This window comes from Zalophus californianus, chromosome 9 (assembly GCF_009762305.2).
Source record: "Zalophus californianus isolate mZalCal1 chromosome 9, mZalCal1.pri.v2, whole genome shotgun sequence".
NCBI lineage: Eukaryota > Metazoa > Chordata > Mammalia > Carnivora > Otariidae > Zalophus > Zalophus californianus.
The window spans coordinates 84,713,896-84,737,491 of NC_045603.1; the positions used below are offsets into that span (position 1 = coordinate 84,713,896).

Genomic DNA, 23,596 nt, shown 5'->3' on the forward strand with positions numbered 1-23,596 from the left:
AGCCAAACTATGGAAAGAGCCAAGATGTCCATCGACAGATGAATGTATAAAGAAGATGTGGTATATATATACAATGGAATATTATGCAGCCATCAGAAAACCATGAAATCTTGCCATTTGCAACAACGTAGTTGGAACTGGAGGGTATTATGCTGAGCGAAATAAGTCAATCAGAGAAAGACATGTATCATATGGCCTCACTGTTATGAGGAATTCTTAATCTCAGGAAACAAACAGGGTTTCTGGAGTGGTGGGGGGTGGGAGGGATGGGGTGGCTGGGTGATAGACATTGGGGAGATTGTGTGCTATGGTGAGCACTGTGAATTGTGTAAGACTGTTGAATCACAGACCTGTACCTCTGAAACAAATCATACATTATATGTTACAAAAAGAAGAAGATAGTAGGAAAGGAAAAATGAAGGGGGGGAATCGGAAGGGGAGACAAACCATGTGAGACTATGGACTCTGAGAAACAAACTGAGGGTTCTAGAGGGGAGGCAGGTGGGGGGGTGGGTTAGCCTGGTAATGGGTATTAAAGAGGGTACATATTGAGTGGAGCACTGGGTGTTATACGCAAACAATGAGTCATGGAACCACTACATCAAAAACTAATGATGTAATGTATGGTGAATAGCAAAACATAATAAAATAAAATAAAGCATGAGTAGCTGTGCATTTTAGTAATAGGTTTAATAACAAGTTATTACTTTTTTGTGGTCATAAGCCTTTACACAGCACTGAGGAAAAACAATGTGAATAATATGTGATTTTGTTTTGCTTGTGTAGAAGGATCAGTACAGTTGATCCTTGAACAACACAAGTTTGAAGTACATGGGTCCACTTATACATGGATTTTTCTTTTTTAAAGATTTTATTTATTTATTTGACAGAGAGAGACACAGTGAGAGAGGGAACACAAGCAGGGGGAGTGGGAGATGGAGAAGCAGGCCTCCCATGGAGCAGGGAGCCCGATGCAGGGCTTGATCCCTTGACCCTGAGATCATGTTCTGAGCCGAAGGCAGACGCTTAATGACTGAGCTACCCAGGCACCTCTATACATGGATTTTTTTGATAAATACAGTACAGTCCTATAAATGTGTTTTCTTTTCCTTATGATTTTCTTACTAGCATTTTCTTTTCTCTAGCTTACTTTATTATAAAAATACAGTATATAGTATACACATAATATACAAAATATGTGTTAATCAACTGTTTTTGTCATTGGTAAGGCTTCTGGTCAACAGTAGGCTATTAGTAGTTAAGTGTTGGGGGAGTCAAAAGTTAAATACGGATTTCTTTTTTTTTTTAAAGATTTTATTTATTTATTCATAAAAGACAGAGAGAAAGAGAGAGAGAGGCAGAGGGAGAAGCAAGCTCCCCGCTGAGCAGTCAGCCCAATGCGGGACTTGATCCCGGGACTCTGGGATCATGACCTGAGCCGATGGCAGATGCTTCACCATCTGAGCCACCCAGGCACCCTAAATATGGATTTCTGATTACACAGAGGGTCGGTCCCCCTAACCCCCATGTTGGTCAAGGGTCAATTGTATGAGCAAAAGTATATCAAATGTATATGTGATTTGCTTTTTCTTTCTTTTCTTTTTTTTTTTTTTGTTAACAGTTTAACATAGACAAAGAGGCTGGGGAAAGGCAGATTTACCACCGGTATTGCATGGAGCGGGCCTCTGTCCATTGTGCTCATGTGTTCACCACAGTATCCGAAATAACAGCAATAGAAGCAGAACATGTGCTGAAGAGGAAGCCTGGTAATTAATATCTCTGAGTTTGCTGTCCACCTTTCAGTCCTAAATGACATTAGAGTCTAAAACTTTTGTTTGAAACAAAAAAGCATAAAATAATAGAGGAAAACTTGCATTCACTATTACCACCCAAATCTTTACACGTATTTTACTTTTCAATGTCGGTAACTTTGTGGTAACACCAACCCTAAGGTATATCCAGAACATAGAAGTTTTCAATCTGTGCTTGGTGAATAAATGGGCTATGCTAGAAATGAGCCTACGCCCTAGGGTTGTCACAGTGACCTGGTGTATGTAAGCAAGTTAACTTTTCTATTTTAAGGAAATGAAAGTTCAGAAAATATAAGAAATTCATACGAGACTATCCCAGTCCTACATCTTAACGACATTGCCTCATTGGTCCTGTTTAGTAGAAACCTATTGTTTTACTTCTCCGAAGACTTTGAAAGCTTTTCTGGGAACTATCCCCAGACCCATCCAGAGGTTGCAATGCTGAGAGGCCTGTTCATAAAACATGACCCTATCATCTGGCCAGAGCTGATTGGCCCAGAAGTAGATACCTGGCATAAACCAGCCAATCAGAATGCTCCCACAAGAGGGAGGCTAAACAGATGAATCTTTATGGATGCACTCATTAAGGATAGGTATGTCAGCTTTGCAGCTGTTGGCACTGTCCATTTTTCTTTTATGTTGCATGGGATGCAAAGAAGGCTAAACTAGGGGCGCCTGGGTGGCCTCAGTCGGTTAAGTTGCCTACTCTTGATTTCAGCTGTCATGATCTCAGGGTTGTGAGATCTCCTGGTGGGGTTCCCTGCTCAGCGGGGAGTCTGCTTGAAATTCTCTCTCTCCCTCTGCCCCTCCCCTGCTCATGCACACATACACACACACACATTCTCTCAAATAAGTAAAATCTTTTGAAAAATTTTTTAAAAAGAAGGCTAAACTACAATGAAGTACAATGAAAAATGGAAACAGACTGAGAGAACTCTAGATTCTCCACAGTGATTTAAATTAATGGTTTAAACTAATTCTTGAAGCCCAGCTAAACCTTTGCTATGAGACACTCTAGCATCCCATGAATAAATTCCTCATTATTATAGGTAAGCCAGTGTTAGTACCTACTTACCTGGTGTTAGCACTGGGTCTGTTATTTGCTACCAAACAGTCCTAATGAATATATTCTCTTCTTTAATCCCTGTAATCTTGTCTTTGTCTTTCTTCCAGATACTAGTTGGATATCTGAAGGAGGTATTTCAAGGTGCTAGGTAGTTAAAAAAAGAGGAAGAATCCAAGAAATTTGAATAATGGCAGCATAAAGATCCTATGTTCTTCTTTTGTCTTTTGAAGTATTCCCTAAGGTTCTCTTGGATTCTCACTGCCATGCCCCTTACAGAAGTTTACTCCATCAATATGCTATTTCTTTTTACATCTTTCTTGTTTCTTGTCTACTGTATCCTTTTCTGTGCTTACAAAAATTCTTTGTTTTTTTCCCATTCTAAAATAAAACTTTCTCTTGAGACTACTATCCTATCAAATGTCTACACAATCTTATCTTTCCTCCTGCTGCCAAATATAGCCTCATTTCTGAAACACTGGAAAAATTCCAGAGGAATTAAAGTCATAATAAAGTGATATTAATATACATTCTTGGCTTCCATACCTTTTTGGACAAGACAGCTGACTGTCATAGTGGATAAAGGTATAGACCTCAGAGCCAGGCTCCCTGTTATTTTATTTTATTTATTATTCTATTCTATTCTATTCTATTAATTTTTTTATTTTATTTTAGAGAGAGAGTGCAGAGGCCGGGGTGGGGGGGCGGGCAGGTGGAGCATCAGAGAGAGAGACAGAATCTCAAGTAGACTCTGAGCTGAGCATGGAGCCCGAGGCATGCTCAATCTCATGGCCCTGAGATTAAGACCTGAGCTGAAATCAAGAGTCCAAAGCTTAGCCAGCTGAACCATCCAGGCCCCTCCAGGCTGGGTTAGTTTTAAATGCTACCTCTTTTACTTTGTAGTTACTTGATCTTGGGCAAATAACTTCTCTACAGGTCAGTTTCTTCACTTATAAATGGGGATAGAAACATAAGTTACTTTATATGGTTTTATAAAAATTAAATTAGGTATTTATCAAATACACTAGAGTCTAGAACAAAGTAAGTACTATATAATGTTATGGAAAGGGAAATATATTGTAAGGGGGGATTGTCTACTATCCTGATCACACTGTAGGAATTATTCATATGAGGGCTTTCACTAGAAACCTTGGCAACCTAAAATTGACTCTGCTGTGGAGTACAGAATTTGCCCAATTACTTAGTAAAAAATCAGAAGAACCAGCAGTTTGTTGTTGTTGTTTTAATGAGAAATGACCAAGAAGCCTTTGTTGATTTTGTGGAACCATTTCAAAAGATAGCTTGTTAATTATAAAATATCCTTCAAAATGATGGCATACTTGTAATTCTAGCTCAAATCTCCATTGCCATGTGTTAAATTTTTTTTGACATAGCTTCTTTTTTTAAATTTCATTTGTTTTTGCTGCTACTAAATGCAGCAACCCATGTATTCAAGTCACTAGGTAGTTCCCATCTTGTACCCTGAGGAGTCTCTATCTTGTCACAGACTAATAATTATTCTGGAAGACCAAAATGTCTTCCTGCTTGAGTAAAAACTTCTGGGAATTAGAAATAAAGGACTGCCTTTCCAATTTTCCAAATACTACATTTCCCACATGCTTGGCCAATTAAGATGCTAAGAGGTAGTTTCGTGCACAACATGGCTAAAGACACAACATGTGGAGGCGACTGCATGGATTCTACTCCTACTGATACTTGGGTTCTCCGACAGATTCCTTAACAACTCTGGGCCTCAGTTTCTGCCTCTGAAAATGCAGATAAGAACACCTACTCCATTGCTTCTTGGAAGGATTAAATGAGTTACATTATAAAGTGTTTAGAGCATTCAGAGCAATAGTAAGCCATCTATAAATGAAAACTATAATAATCATTCTTAGTGCTTTTAATTAGATGTTTCACTTTACTAGTTAATGTTATTTTGGTCACTCACTCCTAATTTCCCATTTCAAGAATTTATTGTGATGTTTTATGAATTTTCAGTTCTATGATAGAAACTAGAAATGTTAAGGGACATCTAATTTTATATATTTAAACACACTATTTTTCTACAACGGTACCCTCTCTCAAAAGAAGATTTTTGTGATGATTTTTTTTTTTGCTTTTCCAGATGTGGTTACTCCAAATGGCTTGAATGTTAAGAAATTTTCAGCGGTACACGAGTTTCAAAATCTACACGCCATGTACAAGGCCAGGATCCAGGATTTTGTTCGAGGTCATTTCTATGGGTATGCTCTTCTTTATTTAAAAAAAAAAATGACATGTGTCTTAGGGACCTATAGCATAGGAAAAACAAAATTGTTATAGTAAATGTTTATCTTTCCCAGCCCCCTTTGAACTTTAACAGAATTTATTTGTATATTTTGTTGCTGTTGCCTTATTTCATTTGAAACTGTTTTGTTTTGTTTTAGTCATCTGGACTTTGATCTTGAAAAGACTTTGTTCCTTTTCATTGCTGGGAGATATGAGTTTTCCAACAAAGGAGCTGACATCTTCCTAGAAGCCTTATCCAGGCTAAATTTTCTGCTGAGGGTAAGAACGCTGTAGAACACCATGCAATAATAGGCGGACTTCCTTCTGTGGGAAGTAAAGAACTTTCTGGCTTCTTAAGAAGTATCCAACAGATATGTGATTGTGAATACTTAAAATGACAACCTTATTCTGAAAATGGCTCCAGCTTTTCAATTTACATATTGGGACCACCATGTTGTTCACTTGTGTATCTGTCTGTTATCTGGTATTTTGTTAAGAGAGCCACAAGCTTATTGTGTTCTGTTTTAAGATGACATTATACTTTCCTAAGATGACATTAAACATTCCTTTCCCTGTCCCAAGAGTTAACCAGTTGAAAGATAAATATGAAGAAATCAAGCAAATGGAGAACAAAATTTGCCATTTTTAAAACCGATAAAGACTGAGGGGCATCTGGGTGGCTCAGTCGGTTGAGGTTCTGCCTTCGACTCAGGTCATGATCCCCGACTCCCGGGATTGAGCCCCTCATCAGGCTCCCTGCTCGGCGGGGATTCTGCTTCTCTCTCAGCCCCTCACCCCGCTCTGTCCCTCTCTCTCTCTCTCAAATAAATAAATAAAATCTAAAAAATAAAAAATAAAATAAAACCAATAAAGACTGTAATGAAAGATGTGGCTTGGTATATGGCACCCATAGGCTTCCTGATATTGAACCTTGCTATTAGACCTAGCTAGCTCATCACTTTGCTGTGCTCCCCCAACCAAAGAAGGCCTTCAGAGGAGCCTCTACCACACAGCTGGCAACCAACCAGTTGCTCTCTGTACAAGGGGTAGACACACACAAACACTATTCCTCTCCCTACTCACCAGCCATGTCTCCTCCCCGAGATTAATAAGAGTCTTAAGCTATGAAACCAGGAGGTGTCCCACCACATGGAAAAAAGGAGGGGAAAGGAGGTTCCCGCTTCCATGTGGAATCAGTTTCTGCTCAGGAAGGTGGGACTTAATATAGGTTCCCAATTAAGCCAGCAATAAAACCTGTGCCAATAGAAGCAGCTATGCAAAATGGTACCATGGAATAGCTAGTGATTAAAGTTATTGGTTTATATTCTAATCCTATCATGTAAAAGTATAAAATAAATAACAGTAAGCTACAGGAGACCAGTGTAAAATTTCAATCTTACTGAGATACCAAGACAACCTAAACTTTCCTGAGCTTGTACTGTTCTCCAGTTAATTTTTTTCCTTGGACATAGATTTATTTTTGCCTTAGAGCAGACATCACACCAAGTACACTAAAAGATTTACTGATACCACTTAATAAGGAAATAATACATTAATAAAAACCCAACTCTGTAAAATAGGACTGAAGACCACATAGATTATTCTTTAATAGGCAGGAATAATCTTATTCCATAATATTTCCTGGTATGTATCTATTCAACAAGCTTTTATAGATGGACTCAAAGTTATATCAAACATATATCATGTTTAGGGATATTAATCAATTTATCTATACATTTATTAAATAGTCACTTTATCTTTAAGTATGAAGAAAAAGCCAATTGCTATTCTAGACATCAAAGATCATTACAATACCTGGAGAAATTAAAAGAAAGCATTCTCTTTCATATAGTACATTTATTCTTTCATAGCACATTGGCTACTCCTGGAGTTAGTTTCCTATTCTATGACCTCTATAGATTATTTTAATAGAATGTCAGACCCTTGAGGGGGCTATAAGTATGCGGTGCCCACATTTAGGATATATTCATTTCCAGAATATACAAACATTCATATGTGCATGGTTTTAAGTGAGTTTATGCTCCCATTCTCACAGCGGTTTGGATATGTCATTTCCTTCTGGGATGTGCTAGGGAAGAGGAAAAGAAAACAGAGTATAGGATCAAAAAACACCAGTTTGAATCTCAGCTCTGCCAATAACCTGTTATAGGATCTCAGACAAAATATTGAAACTCTCATGCCACTCTTTCAATTAGTAAAATGAAGAGAGTGATATCTATTGTTCACGGTTTTTATGAGGATTGGATTAAATTATGCATTCAAAGTGTCCGGCACAGTGCCTGACACACCAGAGGGGCTGAGCACATGCTTGTTCCTGTACTTTAGGACTAAAAAACCAAAATGTGGCATTATGGTAAGACATTTAACAGAAAAGTGTAAATAATCTATTTATGCAAATCAATGTGACTAAACTAGAAAAAATAGAATAAAACAAAAGTAAACCCCCATGAATTTTCCAATCTGAAATTTTATTTTAAAGAGCTAATTTTGGCCTTGTAACATTAGCTCACATTCATGTGACTTTTTTTTTAACCCCAGAAAAGCACTGTGATGTCACTAGCAATTGCTATGTATTTTAGCTGCTTAAGGAAAATATTTTATGTCTGAATTTTCAAATTGTTAATCAACAGATCTTGACTGAAAGCCAGATTTAATTAATATTTCTGAGTTAAGCTTCAGAAAGGTGGGTTTAATTTCTCTGTGAATCATAAATAAGTATTCCTTTTATCTAAAGGTAATTTAAAACATTTTTTTTTTAAGTTTAAGGTCCATCTGTTGATGTTTTCTTTTACCTTTGGTAGTTAACTTGTGTTTCCTAATCCCTCATTAGATGCATAAAAGTGACGTCACAGTGGTGGTGTTTTTCATCATGCCTGCCAAGACAAATAATTTCAATGTGGAAACGCTGAAAGGCCAGGCAGTGCGGAAACAGCTATGGTAATCTCATATCTTGTGAATGTTCTCAATAAGTGTCAAGAGATTTTTTTAACATGCATAATTTCTGATATAGCTCCTTAAACTGTTTTTTCTTTAAGATTATTATAGCACAAGGGGTGCCTGGGTGGCTCAGTTGGTTAAGCTTCTGCCTTCAGCTCAGGTCATGATCCTGGGCTTCTGGGATCAAACCTCCAGTTTGGGCTCCCTGCTCAGCAGGGAGTCTGTTTCTCCCTCTCCCTCTGACCCTCCCCCCTGTTCCTGCCCTCTCTTTCTCTCACAAACGAAGAAATAAAAAATCTTTTTAAAAAAAGATTATTTTAGCACAAATGCTACTGGGTTCTCTTCTCATAGGCTACTATGTCAGATTATGTAGTGCCTATCAAACTGTGTTACTATAAAAACTTTGGAATGAGCCACCATGGAAGGAAAAAAAACGTCTGTGGAAATCTTTAAAGATGGGTTGAATTTATTTTTAATTTTATTGTGAAAATTTAAAAATGAATGCCAAAGTAAAGAGATTAGTATAATGACCCCCTCCATGCCCATAGCCCAGCTTCAACAATCACCAATGAATTCGCCATCTTGTTACATCTATACTTCCATCCACTGCCCTGCCCTACCCTCCACCCTCACCTGAAAATCATCAAGCAAAAAAATGTTAAACTCTGTGAGCCGCTCAGGGTGTTCTGCTGCCTCAGCTCTGAAGGTTTGAACTCAAGCTAAATTGGCAACTAGGAAAAACAGTAGAAGAGATTCCACAAAAGAGACCCGTAATTTCAAAGGATGCACTTGACAAAACATCAGCATGGCCATGGCAAACAAAGATTTTAAATTGTGACACTGTTTAAATTATAAATCTTTCAATTCATACAGGGACATTGCACATTCTGTGAAGGAAAAATTTGGGAGGAAACTCTATGATGCATTGTTACGGTAGGTGCTGGGAGTACATAACACTTCAAACATTTTAGGGTTTCACTATTCGAATTCAACAACTTATACACTATCCTGATTTTTCTTTTGTTCCAAATACAAAGGAATTAGTAGCCTTTGAATTATATTATATTCATCATTATTAGTAGTAGTAATATTATATCATGGGAACGGGTTTTGTTTTATCCTTCATCTGACGAATACTTATAAACAGGTTGTACAAATGAGAATATATTCCCATATGCAAATAGGCTCTAATTCAATGGGACTCTCATTAAGAGTTAATATATCAATGTGAAACTGAGGGAAATTTCATGAGATTTTTTAAGTCAAAATATATATTAAATACATATATTTACTTATATATTAAATTAAAATATTAACATTAAGTAATGTTAAGTAACCTATATTTATGTTTAATAAACATTTAAATACATAATAAAATAAATGAAATATATAAATGTATAAAATAAAATCTAAATAATTAAATCAAAATATATTATAAAAGAATAAAAATATATATAAAATATATGGATTTTGTTAGAATATGAAGAGAAAGCTGTGTTGTCTCCTGACTGATGGTGGCAGGCATGCATCATTTCCTTTAACGAGTAAAAATATCAACTTATAGATGAGATGGACAGTTATGGCCACTTCGGAATGTAGTACTCAAGAGTAGGCAAAATATAATGAAAGTGTCCTTCTGATGGTCAACATTAATGCTTTAGAAATGAATTTTAACTTCTTTTATGCTATCAAAATTGTTCTTTTATCAAACTTCTTCATGCTCTAGGAATTTGTCTATGAGCGTCATCAGGAAACCATGTTTGCTTTATATTTATTTTTAAAGTGCTTGGAACACTGACACCTAGGAAGCATTGAATTAGTGCCTGTTATTTTTATTTTTCTTATTAACATTGTTTTGCCCACAGAGGAGAAATTCCTGACATGGACAAGATTTTGGATCGAGATGATGTAACAATTATGAAAAGAGCCATCTTTTCAACCCAGGTAATAAAGAAAAGAGTGCCCAACACTTCCCAAGATTGTTAAAAACAATTTAGACCAATATTTTAATTTATTGGAATGGACTAGTTTGGGAAATGTGTGAACCCAAAAGCTAGAAAAGTCTTTCTTATGCATTCACCTAAATGAAAACTTGGCTTATTTTCTTTTGAGTGCTTTTCAGGGCTCCTTAAAAAAATTTCAAGAAACTTATCTTGTATCCACTTAAAAAGTTCCTTTGGAACCAACATATCCATTTGAAAAACTCTGTATATTGCAATGACAACAAAATAGTCCCCCAAATTTTCGAAAAGCATAGCATTTTGAGTCACGATCAAGAAAAGGTGAATGTTTCTCAGTTGAGTGGACTTATTGAAAAAAGGGAAGATAGGCATGCACTGACATCTTGTCGTAACAGTGAGGCATTAGGCACCATCAGAGGACAGCCCTGCTAGAAGGATCCAGGAGAGGAGTTCATCTTAAGTCACAATTTCAGGACACCTTCATTCCAAATAGGTCCTAAGAGCAATCAAGAAGTCTAGGCCTTTCACGTAGTGGCTGCAAGTGAGAAACAAAAGTATCATGTGTTCATAATATCCAAAGGAAGTTCTTCAAGCCATTATCCTCCTCTGAAACCCACACAAAACTTAGTCATCATCATTAGTGTCATCCAAAAGATGGAAGGCATAACGGTTGGATGACATGTTGCCAATAACCTATTGTTGAAATTAGTCACACTTATTAATTCTTTCCACAATTGACATTTTCTTTCCTCTGTGACTTCAGCGACAGTCTTTGCCTCCAGTGACCACTCACAACATGATTGATGACTCCACTGATCCCATTCTCAGCACCATTAGACGGATAGGACTTTTCAACAGCCGCACGGACAGAGTCAAGGTAGAACTAATTGTTTACACAAGGCACTTCAAAATGACATAGAATATACTTTTTCAGAATTTATTAGAAGTCTTCCGTATTTGTTTTGACATGTTTCAGAACTATTTCAAATGATATTCCTAAAAAAATTAATTCTGTTTCCTGTCTTGGGTAATTAAAATTTAATGACTATTTTAGTATCATTCTTAACATTGTACAATATTATCAGTAAGAATAGGGAAATTGCCTAATATTTATGATACAAACATATTCTAAGAATTACTTTAATTAGTGAATCTCTGAGATGAAAATGAATTGTCTTTGTTTCTTCCTGATAAAGTTCAACTTTAGGGGAATAATATGAGAAGCTTCCAGTTTCAGAGAATATGGCTAATGATTTTTTTAAGGAATTTTCTATAGACCAATTCATTCTTTTGATGCTTGAGTTTCTAAATGATTAAGTACAGTGTGAGTTTTTTTATTAAGACCTGGTTTCTGCCACTGTGGAGCTTAGTCTCTCTGATGTGTACTGAGGGAGTACTATGTTCAGGCACAGTGCTAAGTGTGGGACGCAATGTTGAACATGTAGACAGTTGCTTATCTCTACTCAATCCCATTCACCAGTATTCAAGATCAGGTTGTCACAAGCTTTTACCAATCTTTTCAAAGGTCCCACTTTTTCTTCCTTTTTTCACCTTTAGCAGATGACTTGAGAATTCAATGTATAAACTCCTTCAGTGCCTCTCAAATATAGATTTTGACCTATTCTTCCCTATTTTCCTTTGGGTTCTGGGGATTGCTGTGGGATCTCATTCCCTCTGACATGCTTGGGAAACTTACCCTGTTAAACTTCCCTTATACTGCAGGTTTACTAGCTCCTTGCCTTGCTGTCTACAGATATTCCTTAAATTTTCTCACATTAGAAAGCAAACAAACTTTGCCTTAACCTGGTCTTCTCTTGATGTTTTTAAATGTTTTGGTCTTTTCTATTCTTCTCTGCAAAATCTCTTGAAAAAAAAAATAGTCTATTTGTAAATTAATTCCTTACCTTGCATTCACTCCTTGATATAGGCATGAGTGGATGTGGTGGAGGGAGACAAGTTAGGGATCTCCTGCCACAGGACAGGAGAGAGATGATAAGGGGCCCTTACAAAGGCCACGCCGGAAGCGCTAGAGAGGACGGAATAATGGAAGAGGTGGTTGTATATAGAAAACATCATACTTCGTAACCAATGGTCATTGGGAGGGAAAAAGAGGGAGAAGGCAAGGACGATAGCCTTCTGGCTTCAGTATTTAGTCAATACTTTCTAAAAAACTAAGGAAAGACTTTATCAGAGTTGGCTTGAGGATTGCATCAAGAATTGAGTTCAGTTCTTGGGAGATTGTGTTTGAGTTACATGTGAGCTATTCAAGTTAAGATGTTTCACGGGTACTTAGAAAACAGGGCTTAATAGTGAGCTATCAGTGGAGGGGCAGCAGGGGATACCTGGGAATGACGACCTTGCCATGCTGGAAGACCAGGCTGAATGAGCAGAGAAAAAGTGTTGACCCAAGAAAACCTCAAGATTTAAGAGGAGATTAGAGGAGGAAAAGTCAGTGCAAGAAAAGAGCAAGAATTAGAAGAGAAAAATATCTCAGAAATCAAGGCAGGAAAAATTTTCATGGTAGCAGATAGCAACAGCTCATAGTACAGAATTAACTGATACAAGCTGTTTATAAAATGTTCCATGTGGTGTTATCCCATCCATTTTAAACATGTTCTACACACACATGCATGAGTGTGTACATAGACACACACATATGTGTGTATATTTCCCTGTGCCATAGAATTATGGGTGACTTTTATTTTCTCATTTGTGTTTTTGCATTTCCAAAATTTTTACCGCTAGCACACATCACATTATAGGCAGGCTACAGATTTTTCCCTGGAAATGCAGGGATGTATCTCCCAAAGGCACACAATTGGATCAGCACAATTGGATCTGCAGGAACTTACCTCACTTCAGAGTTTATCAGCGCTAATTTGACTTCATTTTCATGTAGTTTAGACCAGTCCTTCTCAATTTTTTTTTCTCTCAGAAAGGAAATAGTGACAGAAAGAAAGCCTATTATTTTCCTGTAGCTTTCTGTTTTACACAACTTTGTCACACTTATATTTAAACCTGTGGCTCTTCCTCTGAGGATCTGTCGGGTGCCTGGCACACGATATATAAAATAAATATAGACTGAACAGGGGATGTGGAGCCATGACTGTGGTTCATGCTTCCTTTGGTCTCAGGAAGACTGAGTCTGGAAGGTCCCCTGAAATTGGGAGCTCTGAACAAAGTATGCTTTGCTGATGTGTGTGTGTGTGTGTGTGTGTGTGTGTGTGTGTGTGTGTGTGTGTGTGTGTTAATATGATAACAGTGAAGCCATTTTTCAGGAAAGGACAAGTACATTATTTCCTAAGTGTTAAACACTTCATCCCTCTGTGTCTTTGCTGTTGTTATTCTTTCTGAAGTGCCCCTCTCTCAGCCATTCTAACAGCTTCTTTGGGATCCAACCTAGAAGTCTTTTTTTCCTTTTGTTTGTCCAACATGCATTCATCTACTCCAGACAGGGCAATCACTTTCTTATCTGCATTCTCAAGATGCTTTATATCTACCACAAATATAGGAATCATCACACTGAGTTATTTGTATTTTTAAAATATGTATGTCCATTCCTCCGGTGAGACTGTGAGTTCTTTGAGGCAGCAGTCGTGTCTCATATAAATTTTCTCACATTCCATTCTCTGAGAAGCAGACACCGAGACAGGATTAGATGTGAAAACACTTATTGGTGAAAATGCCTGTGCAGGATAGAGATTGAAAGTGAAAGCAGGTGGGGAGGGGTAGTCCGACGCGGTGGAAAGAGGGGGAAGGAAGGGTGAGGAGGGAAGACCCACAGACTGCAGCCAGTTCTAAACACCTCTCAACCTTTTTTTTTTACAGAAAGTCAAATTTCATTAACAAAAACTAGAATTAATAAAAATTAGCAAATGCATTAAAAATATACACACCTAGCAGCGCTATGTAGTGACTCATAAAGGGAAAAGCAGACCACTAACATGGCTGGTCAGCTAGGGGAAAGAAACATACACACACACACACACACAGAAACATGTGCACTTCTGTGTGTGCCAAAAAGTTTAGTTTTCAACAGTACAATTAATCTATAGCTAACACAGATTCTGAATAATTTTCCAATGCTTCCTTTCTTAATACAAAAGATGCCTCTGTGTATGTGGGGGGGTTGAATTGTGGTTTACTGTGACTTATTTTAAATATATTAGCATTACCACACACATCATTTCCCTATATCTAAACCTTCCCTTTATATTTTACTTTCATGTGATTTGTTCACTTACCAAACAGTTTCAGGTTGGTAGGCAGATGGGTGCCTTATTCTATGAGCAATTGCATGCAAGAATTTTAATAGGGATTCCTATTAGACGGAGTAGGGATTTTCCAACCAAAAGTTGCCCATTAAAAGAGTCACTGGTTGTGCAGAAATGAGTTGGCACTAGTACCCATCTCTGCCGGGTCTATAGGCTAGAGCAGCTGCTGTAGTTTCTCCAGAGGGGAAGCAGTTGGGGCTGTCAATCGAGATCCCTTGTCTGCCTTTAAATCTCTGCCACTTAATCAATTTGCAAATTTACTTAATCTACCTCAGTCTTCTCATCTGTAAAATGGTGGCAAAATAGGCGCACACTCACAGAATTGTTGTGAGGCTTAAATAAGTAATAGATGCTGCAGTTAGTGCAGTATGTGGCACGTGGCAAGTGCATGATAAATGTCAGCTCTTATCTGTACTTAGCTGGGTACGTAGCAGATGATGGTGCCCAGTAACTTTCAGAAGAGAGGTGCAAATAGGGTATGACGAGAGTAGAAAATGGAGGATTTATCTTTGCCTGGAGAATTTGATAATGTTTTATAAAAGGATGACATGTTAGCTAGATCTTGACTGATGAGCAGGAGTTTATCATGTGGATAACAGTTCACCATACAGAGAGCCGGCAGAAGTAGATAAAAAGACACAGAAATATAAAAGCACATAGCTTCTGTAGAGTGAATGGAGAAGGAAGTTTGTCTCATACAAATTATGTTTATATAGATAAACTCATGAATAGTTTGAGACTTTCATTGGTTATTATCATGAAGCAAACACACGCACAAGAAATAAAAGAATAGCCCCTTCATAGCAATATACTCTCAAAGCACTGAGATAAATTTTGGTCAACTCATAATTAGGTATTTTATTTATAAATAGTATCCTTTAAAAGCTTAACACTGACTCAGGCCCTGTGCTAATGTGAGTACTCATTTGATCACCTGCATATTTACAGAACTCTATACAGTGGTTCTTAACTCTCGGATGAGTGCTTTTTTTTTTAATTTTTTATTGTTATGTTAATCACCATATATTACATCATTAGTTTTTGGTGCAGTGTTCCATGGTTCATTGTTTGTTCATAACACCCAGTGCTCCATGCAGAACGTGCCCTCCTCAATACCCATCACCAGGCTAACCCATCCCCCTACCCCCCTCCCCTCTAGAACCCTCAGTTTGTTTTTCAGAGTCCATCATCTCTCATGGTTCGTCTCCCCCTCTGACATACTCCCCTTTTCTTCCTCTCCTGTTATCTTCTTCTTTTTCTTTTTTCTTAAAATATGTTGCGTTATTTGTTTCCGAAGTACAGATCTGTGATTCAACAGTCTTGCACAATTCACAGCGCTCACCGTAGCACATACCCTCCCCAATGTCTATCACCCAGCCACCCCATCCCTCCCACCCCTAACCACTCCAGTAACACTCAGTTTGTTTCCTGAGATTAAGAATTCCTCATATCAGTGAGGTCATGTGATACATGTCTTTCTCTGATTGACTTATTTCACTCAGCATAACACCCTCCAGTTCCATCCACGTCGTTGCAAATGGCAAGATCTCATTCCTTTTGATGGCTGCATAATATTCCATTGTGTATATATACCACATCTTCTTTATCCATTCATCTGTCGATGGGCATCTTGGCTCTTTCCACAGTTTGGCTATTGTGGACATTGCTGCTATAAACATTGGGGTACACGTACCCCTTCGGGTCCCTACATTTGTATCTTTGTGGTAAATACCCAGTAGTGCAATTGCTGGATCGAACGGTAGCTCTAATTTCAACTGTTTGAGGAACCTCCATACAGTTTTCCAGAGTGGTTGCACCAGCTTGCATTCCCACCAACAGTGTAGGAGGGTTCCCCTTTCTCCACATCCCTGCCAACATCTGTCGTTCCCTGACTTGTTAATTTTAGCCATTCTGACTGGTGTGAGGTGGTATCTCATTGAGGTTTTGATTTGGATTTCCCTGATGCCGAGCGATGTGGAGCACTTTTTCATGTGCCTGTTGGCCATTTGGATGTCTTCTTTGGAGAAATGTCTGTTCATGTCTTCTGCCCATTTCTTGATTGGATTATTTGTTCTTTGGGTGTTGAGTTTGATAAGATATTTATAGATTTTGGATACTAGCCCTTTATCTGATATGTCATTTGCAAATATTTTCTCCCATTCTGTCGGTTGTCTTTTGGTTTTGTGGACTGTTTCTTTTGCTGTGCAAAAGCTTTTTATCTTGATGAAATCCCAATAGTTCATTTTTGCCCTGGCTTCCCGTGCCTTTGGCGATGTTTCTAGGAAGAAGTTGCTGAGGCTAAGGTCGAAAAGGTTGCTACCTGTGTTCTCCTTTAGGATTTGGATGGACTCCTCTCTCACGTTTAGGTCTTTCAACCATTTGGAGTCTATTTTTGTGTGTGGTGTAAGGAAATGGTCCAGTTTCATTCTTCTGCATGTGGCTGTCCAATTTTCCCAACACCATTTGTTGAAGAGACTGTCTTTTTGCCATTGGACATTCTTTCCTGCTTTGTCAAAAATAAGTTGACCATAGCGTTGAGAGTCCATTTCTGGGCTCTCGATTCTGTTCCATTGATCTATGTGTCTGTTTTTGTGCCAGTACCATACTGTCTTGATGATGACAGCTTTGGAATAGAGCTGGAAGTCCGGAATTGTGATGCCGCCAGCTTTGCTTTTCTTTTTCAGTATTCCTCTGGCTATTCTGGGTCTTTTCTGGTTCCATACAAATTTTAGGATTATTTGTTCCATTTCTTTGAAAAAAGTGGATGGTATTTTGATGGGGATTGCATTGAATGTGTAGATTGCTCTAGGTAGCATTGACATCTTCACAATGTTGATTCTCCCATCGGATGAGTGCTTTATATGAATGCAACACTTGATTCAGGAAACGTTGCAGATTATTTTGAATTTGAAGTTATCATCAATTCTGCCTCGGCAGTGGGTGTTCTGAGAAAAACCTACAGTGCAGACTCCAAGTCTTGACCCTGTGCCAGTACTCTGTGAAAGTAAATTAACTGCCTGGGATCTTAATTCCCTCACAGGATAAATGTGGTTAGACAACGTTTTGGTTTTTATTTGTTTTTTTTTGTTTTGTTTTGTTTTTTTTCCCTACTGATCCAGTGCCTGCTGTGAGCCAGGTGCTTTGCTGGGGGCTTTTGTATACAGGATCTCATTTAATCCTCCCGGTAACCTTGGGCTGACCTCTAACATCCCTTCCTCTGCCCGGGGCCTCCGTCATTGGCTGTTCAGGGCCCAGAGCAGCTGCATTAGTATTTAGTTATGCTGTCATTCTGTTTGGCTGGAAACAAAAGGAATGAGCCATGATATTTTCATGTTCCAAAATGGGCTTTGGAGAGTACAGATTTTCCCAGGCTCAGAAATGCCAAAGTAGGACAATGAGTTTCGAATCCCTGTTTGCTGATATCTGCCAGGAGTACAGTGGTCTGCTGATTTGATGATTGTCTGGACACAGGATCTGCGTCTTTGTTTCTTTTCCTCATGCACGACTTTGCACACAATAAGGACTCAAATCATGTTCTATGGAGGAAAATGTTTTATTTTTATTTTGGGATTTGTGATTGTGATTGAACTATCATTTTTAGGTACTACTTTTGGATATTTTACCATTTTATTGCTTAGGTTTAACCTAGGTCCCATTTGTAGATCTCCTGACATGGAACTAATGTATATATTTTATTTATAATATTTATAATTTATTTCTAAAATTACAGTAATGAGACTGTCATGATGTTGCTAGGATTAAATGAAATAATATATGAGAACATTATTTATAATATATAAAGTATCCTACAACTGTTATCATTGTTGTTATATATCCAAATTAGGGTTTTTCTTCAAAGTAACCTCTTTGGAAAAATATACACTTATTCTTTTATTATATATGTTACATTATATTTATATACAATATAAATAATATATATTTTTATATGTATATTATATGGCATATACTATATAATATATAATAACATATTATATATTATGGCATATAATACCTAATATATACAGCATAAATATATACTATATATCATATATTATGTATGTTATATATGTATGTATATGATGTATATTATTTATATGTGTACAATATAAATACTATATAGTATATACTATATATATATTACATATATATATAATCCCAATGCTTTTACATCAGATTTTATTTATTTTTAATAACTACTAACTATGGGGAGAGGCTGACAAATTACCTAATAATGGTTCAAGAAAAACTTCAATAAATAGGAGAAATTGGAGAATTCTTTCATCCAGGTGACCACTTAAGTAGCCGTTCTAATCACACCTTCCCAATGATAGCTATTCTCTCTCTTGTCTCTGCCTTTGCATAACATTACAGGCAGTGCAGTCTCAGTACCAGCTCATACCAGTGCATGAGAACCAAGTGCTAAATTCTCAGAAATTTTGTGAGCCAGTTTTTTTCCCATTTTTTAATTGTTATGTTAATCACCATACATTACATCATTAGTTTTTGATGTAGTGTTCCATGATTCATTGTTTGTGCATAACACCCAGTGCTCCACACAGAATGTGCCCTCCTTAATACCCATCACCAGGCTAACCGATCCCCCCACTCCCTCCCCTCTAGAACCCTCAGTTTGTTTTTCAGAGTCCATCGTCTCTCATGGTTCGTCTCCCCCTCCGACTTACTCCCCTTCATTTTTCCCCTCCTGCTATCTTCTCCTTCTTCTTTTTTTCTTAACATATATTGCATTATTTGTTTCAGAATGTGAGCCAGTTTTAAAAATAGCTATTTTTTAAAAATTAAATTATATCAACTTAAAATATAAATCAATTATATTAAAATGAAAGGTAATGCTCAAACTCATCACATCCTAATCGTTTACTACATTTTATGATGATCTATGCACTTGAAGCTATTTATGGCTATTGTACCCACCTGTGGTGGAAATATTCTATAATGGTGTGCTATTGCCTTCCCCATCTCCAGTTCAGTGACATCACATTGGTAGCTTGAAACCGACCATAGGGGGAGTATCTTAGAAGTCACTTCATAACTACATTTGGTTCATCAGTTGAAACCATAAGTTGGTTCTGAATACAGGATTTTTGCAAAAGTCAACAAAAGCACGTGGGAGTATTTAACCATCTAGAATTTATAATAAGGAGTGTATTACACATATTTTATTGGACTTCATTCTTTAGAGAAGTTTTAGGTTCACAGCAAAGTTGAGCAGAAAGTACAGAGAGTTCCCACATACCCCTGCCCACACACATACACAGCCTCCCCCACTGTCCACATATCATACCAGGATCTTATATTTGTTACAATTGATGAACCTACATTGACACATTATTATCCACCAAGATTCAGTTTACATTAAGTTATGCTCTTGGTGCTTTACCTTCTGTGACTTTTGATGAATGTATAATGACATGTATCCATCATTACAAAATCATACAGAATAGTTTCACTGCCCTAATATTCTTTGTACTCTGCTTAGTCAACCCTGCCCTCATCCAAGCACCGATCTTTTTTCTGGCTTCATAGTTCTGCCTTTTCCAGAATATCATATAGTTGGAATCATATAGTGTGTGGCCTTTCAGATTGGCTTTTTTCACTTAGTAATGTACATTTAATTTTTTTCCATGTCTTTTCATGGCTTGATAGCTCATTTCTCCTTAGCATTGAATAATATTCCATTGTCTGGACAGTTTATTTGCTCATCTATTAAAGGTTATCTTGATTGCTCCCAAGTTTTATCAATTATGAATAAAGCTGATACAAACATCTGTGTGCAGGTTTTTGTGTGTACATTTTTATTATTTGGAAATTGTATGCTATACATTCTTTTTTTTTTCATTGAATCAATATTTATTACGCACCAACGAGTACCAGGCACTATTCTAGGTACTGGAGATACAGCAATGAACAAAACAGAAGTCCCTGTCTTCATGGAACTTACATACTGGTAGGGCGAAAATGGACAAATAAAGTCACCAAGTGAGGACAGTAGATCAGATGGTAATAGGTGTTGTGGAAGAAAAGAAACAAGAAAGGGATGAGGAGTGACAGGGGTCAGGGCTGTCACTTTGCACAGGGTGCCATTTTATTTATTTATTTTTTTAATAATTTTTTATTGTTATGTTAATCACCATACATCACATCATTAGTTTTTGATGTAGTGTTCCATGATTCATTGTTTGTGCATAACACCCAGTGCTCCACGCAGAACGTGCCCTCTTTAATACCCATCACCAGGCTAACCCATCCCCCCACCCCCCTCCCCTCTAGAACCCTCAGTTTGTTTTTCAGAGTCCATCGTCTCTCATGGTTCGTCTCCCCCTCTGATTCCCCCCCTTCATTCTTCCCCTCCTGCTATCTTCTTCTTTTTTTTTTCTTAACATATATTGCATTGTTTGTTTCAGAAGTACAGATCCATGATTCATCAGTCTTGTACAATTCACAGTGCTCACCATAGCACATACCCTCCTCAATGTCTGTCACCCAGCCACCCCATCCCTCCCACCCCCCACCACTCCAGCAACCCTCAGTTTGTTTCCTGAGATTAAGAATTCCTCATATCAGTGAGGTCATGTGATACATGTCTTTCTCTGATTGACTTATTTCACTCAGCATAACACCCTCCAGTTCCATCCACGTCGTTGCAAATGGCAAGATCTTATTCCTTTTCATGGCTGCATAATATTCCATTGTATATATATACCACATCTTCTTTATCCATTCATCTGTCGATGGACATCTTGGCTCTTTCCACAGTTTGGCTATTGTGGACATTGCTGCTATAAACATTGGGGCACACGTACCCCTTCAGATCCCTACATTTGTATCTTTGGGGTAAATACCCAGTAGTGCAATTGCTGGATCATATGGTAGCTCTATTTTCAACTGTTTGAGGAACCTCCATACTGTTTTCCAGAGTGGCTGCACTGGCTTGCATTCCCATCAACAGTGTAGGAGGGTTCCCCTTTCTCCACATCCCCGCCAACATCTGTCATTTCCTGACTTGTTAATTTTAGCCATTCTGACTGGTGTGAGGTGGTATCTCATTGAGGTTTTGATTTGGATTTCCCTGATGCCGAGCGATGTGGAGCACTTTTTCATGTGTCTGTTGGCCATTTGGATGTCTTCTTTGGAAAAATGTCTGTTCATGTCTTCTGTCCATTTCTTGATTGGATCATTTGTTCTTTGGGTGTTGAGTTTGATAAGTTCTTTATAGATTTTGGATACTAGCCCTTTATCTGATATGTCATTTGCAAATATTTTCTCCCATTCTGTCGGTTATCTTTTGGTTTTGTGGACTGTTTCTTTTGCTGTGCAAAAGCTTTTTATCTTGATGAAATCCCAATAGTTCATTTTTGCCCTTGCTTTCCTTGCCTTTGGCGATGTTTCTAGGAAGAAGTTGCTGTGGCTGAGGTCGAAGAGGTTGCTACCTGTGTTCTCCTTTAGGATTTTGATAGACTCCTCTCTCACGTTTAGGTCTTTCAACCATTTGGAGTCTATTTTTGTGTGTGGTGTAAGGAAATGGTCCAGTTTCATTCTTCTGCATGTGGCTGTCCAATTTTCCCAACACCATTTGTTGAAGAGACTGTCTTTTTGCCATTGGACATTCTTTCCTGCTTTGTCGAAGATTAGTTGACCATAGAGTTGAGGGTCCATTTCTGGGCTCTCTATTCTGTTCCATTGATCTGTGTGTCTGTTTTTGTGCCAGTACCATACTGTCTTGATGATGACAGCTTTGGAATAGAGCTGGAAGTCCGGAATTGTGATGCCGCCAGCTTTGCTTTTCTTTTTCAGTATTCCTCTGGCTATTCTGGGTCTCTTCTGGTTCCATACAAATTTTAGGATTATTTGTTCCATTTCTTCGAAAAAGGTGGTTGGTATTTTGATGGGGATTGCATTGAATGTGTAGATTGCTCTAGGTAGCACTGACATCTTCACAATGTTTGTTCTTCCAATCCATGAGCATGGAACGTTTTTCCACTTCTTTGTGTCTTCTTCAATTTCTTTCATGAGTATTTTATAGTTTTCTGAGTACAGATCCTTTGCCTCTTTGGTTAAATTTATTCCTAGGTATCTTATGGATTTGGGTGCAATTGTAAATGGGATCGACTCCTTGATTTGTCTCTCTTCTGTCTTGTTCTTGGTGTACAGGAATGCCACTGATTTCTGTGCATTGATTTTATATCCTGCTACTTTACTGAATTCCTGTATGAGTTCTAGCAGTTTTGGGGTGGAGTCTTTTGGGTTTTCCACATAAAGTATCATATCATCTGCAAAGAGTGAGAGTTTGACTTCCTCTCTGCCTATTTGGATGCCTTTGATTTCTTTTTTTTGTCTGATTGCTGTGGCTAGGACTTCTAATACTATGTTGAATAGCAGTGGTGAGAGTGCACATCCCTGCCGCATTCCTGACCTTAGGGGAAAAGCTCTCAGCTTTTCCCCATTGAGAATGGTATTTGCTGTAGGTTTTTCATAGATGGCTTTTAGGATATTGAGGTATGTACCCTCTATCCCTATACTCTGAAGAGTTTTTTTTTTTTTCTGAAGAGTTTTGATCAAGAAAGGATGCTGTACTTTGTCAAATGCTTTTTCTGCATCTATTGAGAGGATCATATGGTTCTTGTTCTTTCTTTTGTTAATGTATTGTATCACATTGACGATTTGCGGATGTTGAACCATCCTTGCAGCCCAGGGATAAATCCCACTTGGTCATGGTGAATAATCCTTTTAATGTACTGTAGGATCCTATTGGCTAGTATTTTGGTGAGAATTTTTGCATCCATATTCATCAAGGATATTGGTCTGTAATTCTCCTTTTTGATGGGGTCTTTGTCTGGTTTGGGGATCAAGGTAATGGTGGCCTCATAAAATGAGTTTGGAAGTTTTCCTTCCATTTCTATTTTTTGGAACAGTTTCAGGAGAAAAGGTATTAATTCTTCTTTAAATGTTTGGTAGAATTCCCCTGGGAAGCCATCTGGCCCTGGGCTTTTGTTTGTTGGGAGATTTTCAATGACTGCTTCAATTTCCTTAGTGGTTATAGATCTGTTCAGGTTTTCTATTTCTTCCTGGTTCAATTTTGGTAGTTGATACATCTCTAGGAATGCACCCATTTCTTCCAGGTTATCTAATTCGCTGGCATAGAGTTGCTCATAATATGTTCTTATAATTGTTTGTATTTCTTTGGTGTTGGTTGTGATCTCTCCTCTTTCATTCATGATTTTGTTGATTTGGGTCATTTCT

General features: G+C 37.7%; 1 protein-coding gene across 1 annotated transcript in view; it reads left to right on the forward strand.

Moving 5' to 3' along the window:
• The window catches only part of GYS2 (glycogen synthase 2), a 68,709-nt gene that overhangs the window by 28,688 nt on the left and 16,425 nt on the right, over nt 1–23,596 (forward strand). The window contains exons 5-11 of the mRNA XM_027594045.2: nt 1,622–1,766; nt 5,003–5,120; nt 5,304–5,424; nt 7,997–8,103; nt 8,977–9,036; nt 9,969–10,047; nt 10,828–10,941. Of these exons, the coding sequence (XP_027449846.2) occupies nt 1,622–1,766; nt 5,003–5,120; nt 5,304–5,424; nt 7,997–8,103; nt 8,977–9,036; nt 9,969–10,047; nt 10,828–10,941 (744 nt within the window). The remainder of the gene's footprint in view (nt 1–1,621; nt 1,767–5,002; nt 5,121–5,303; nt 5,425–7,996; nt 8,104–8,976; nt 9,037–9,968; nt 10,048–10,827; nt 10,942–23,596) is intronic.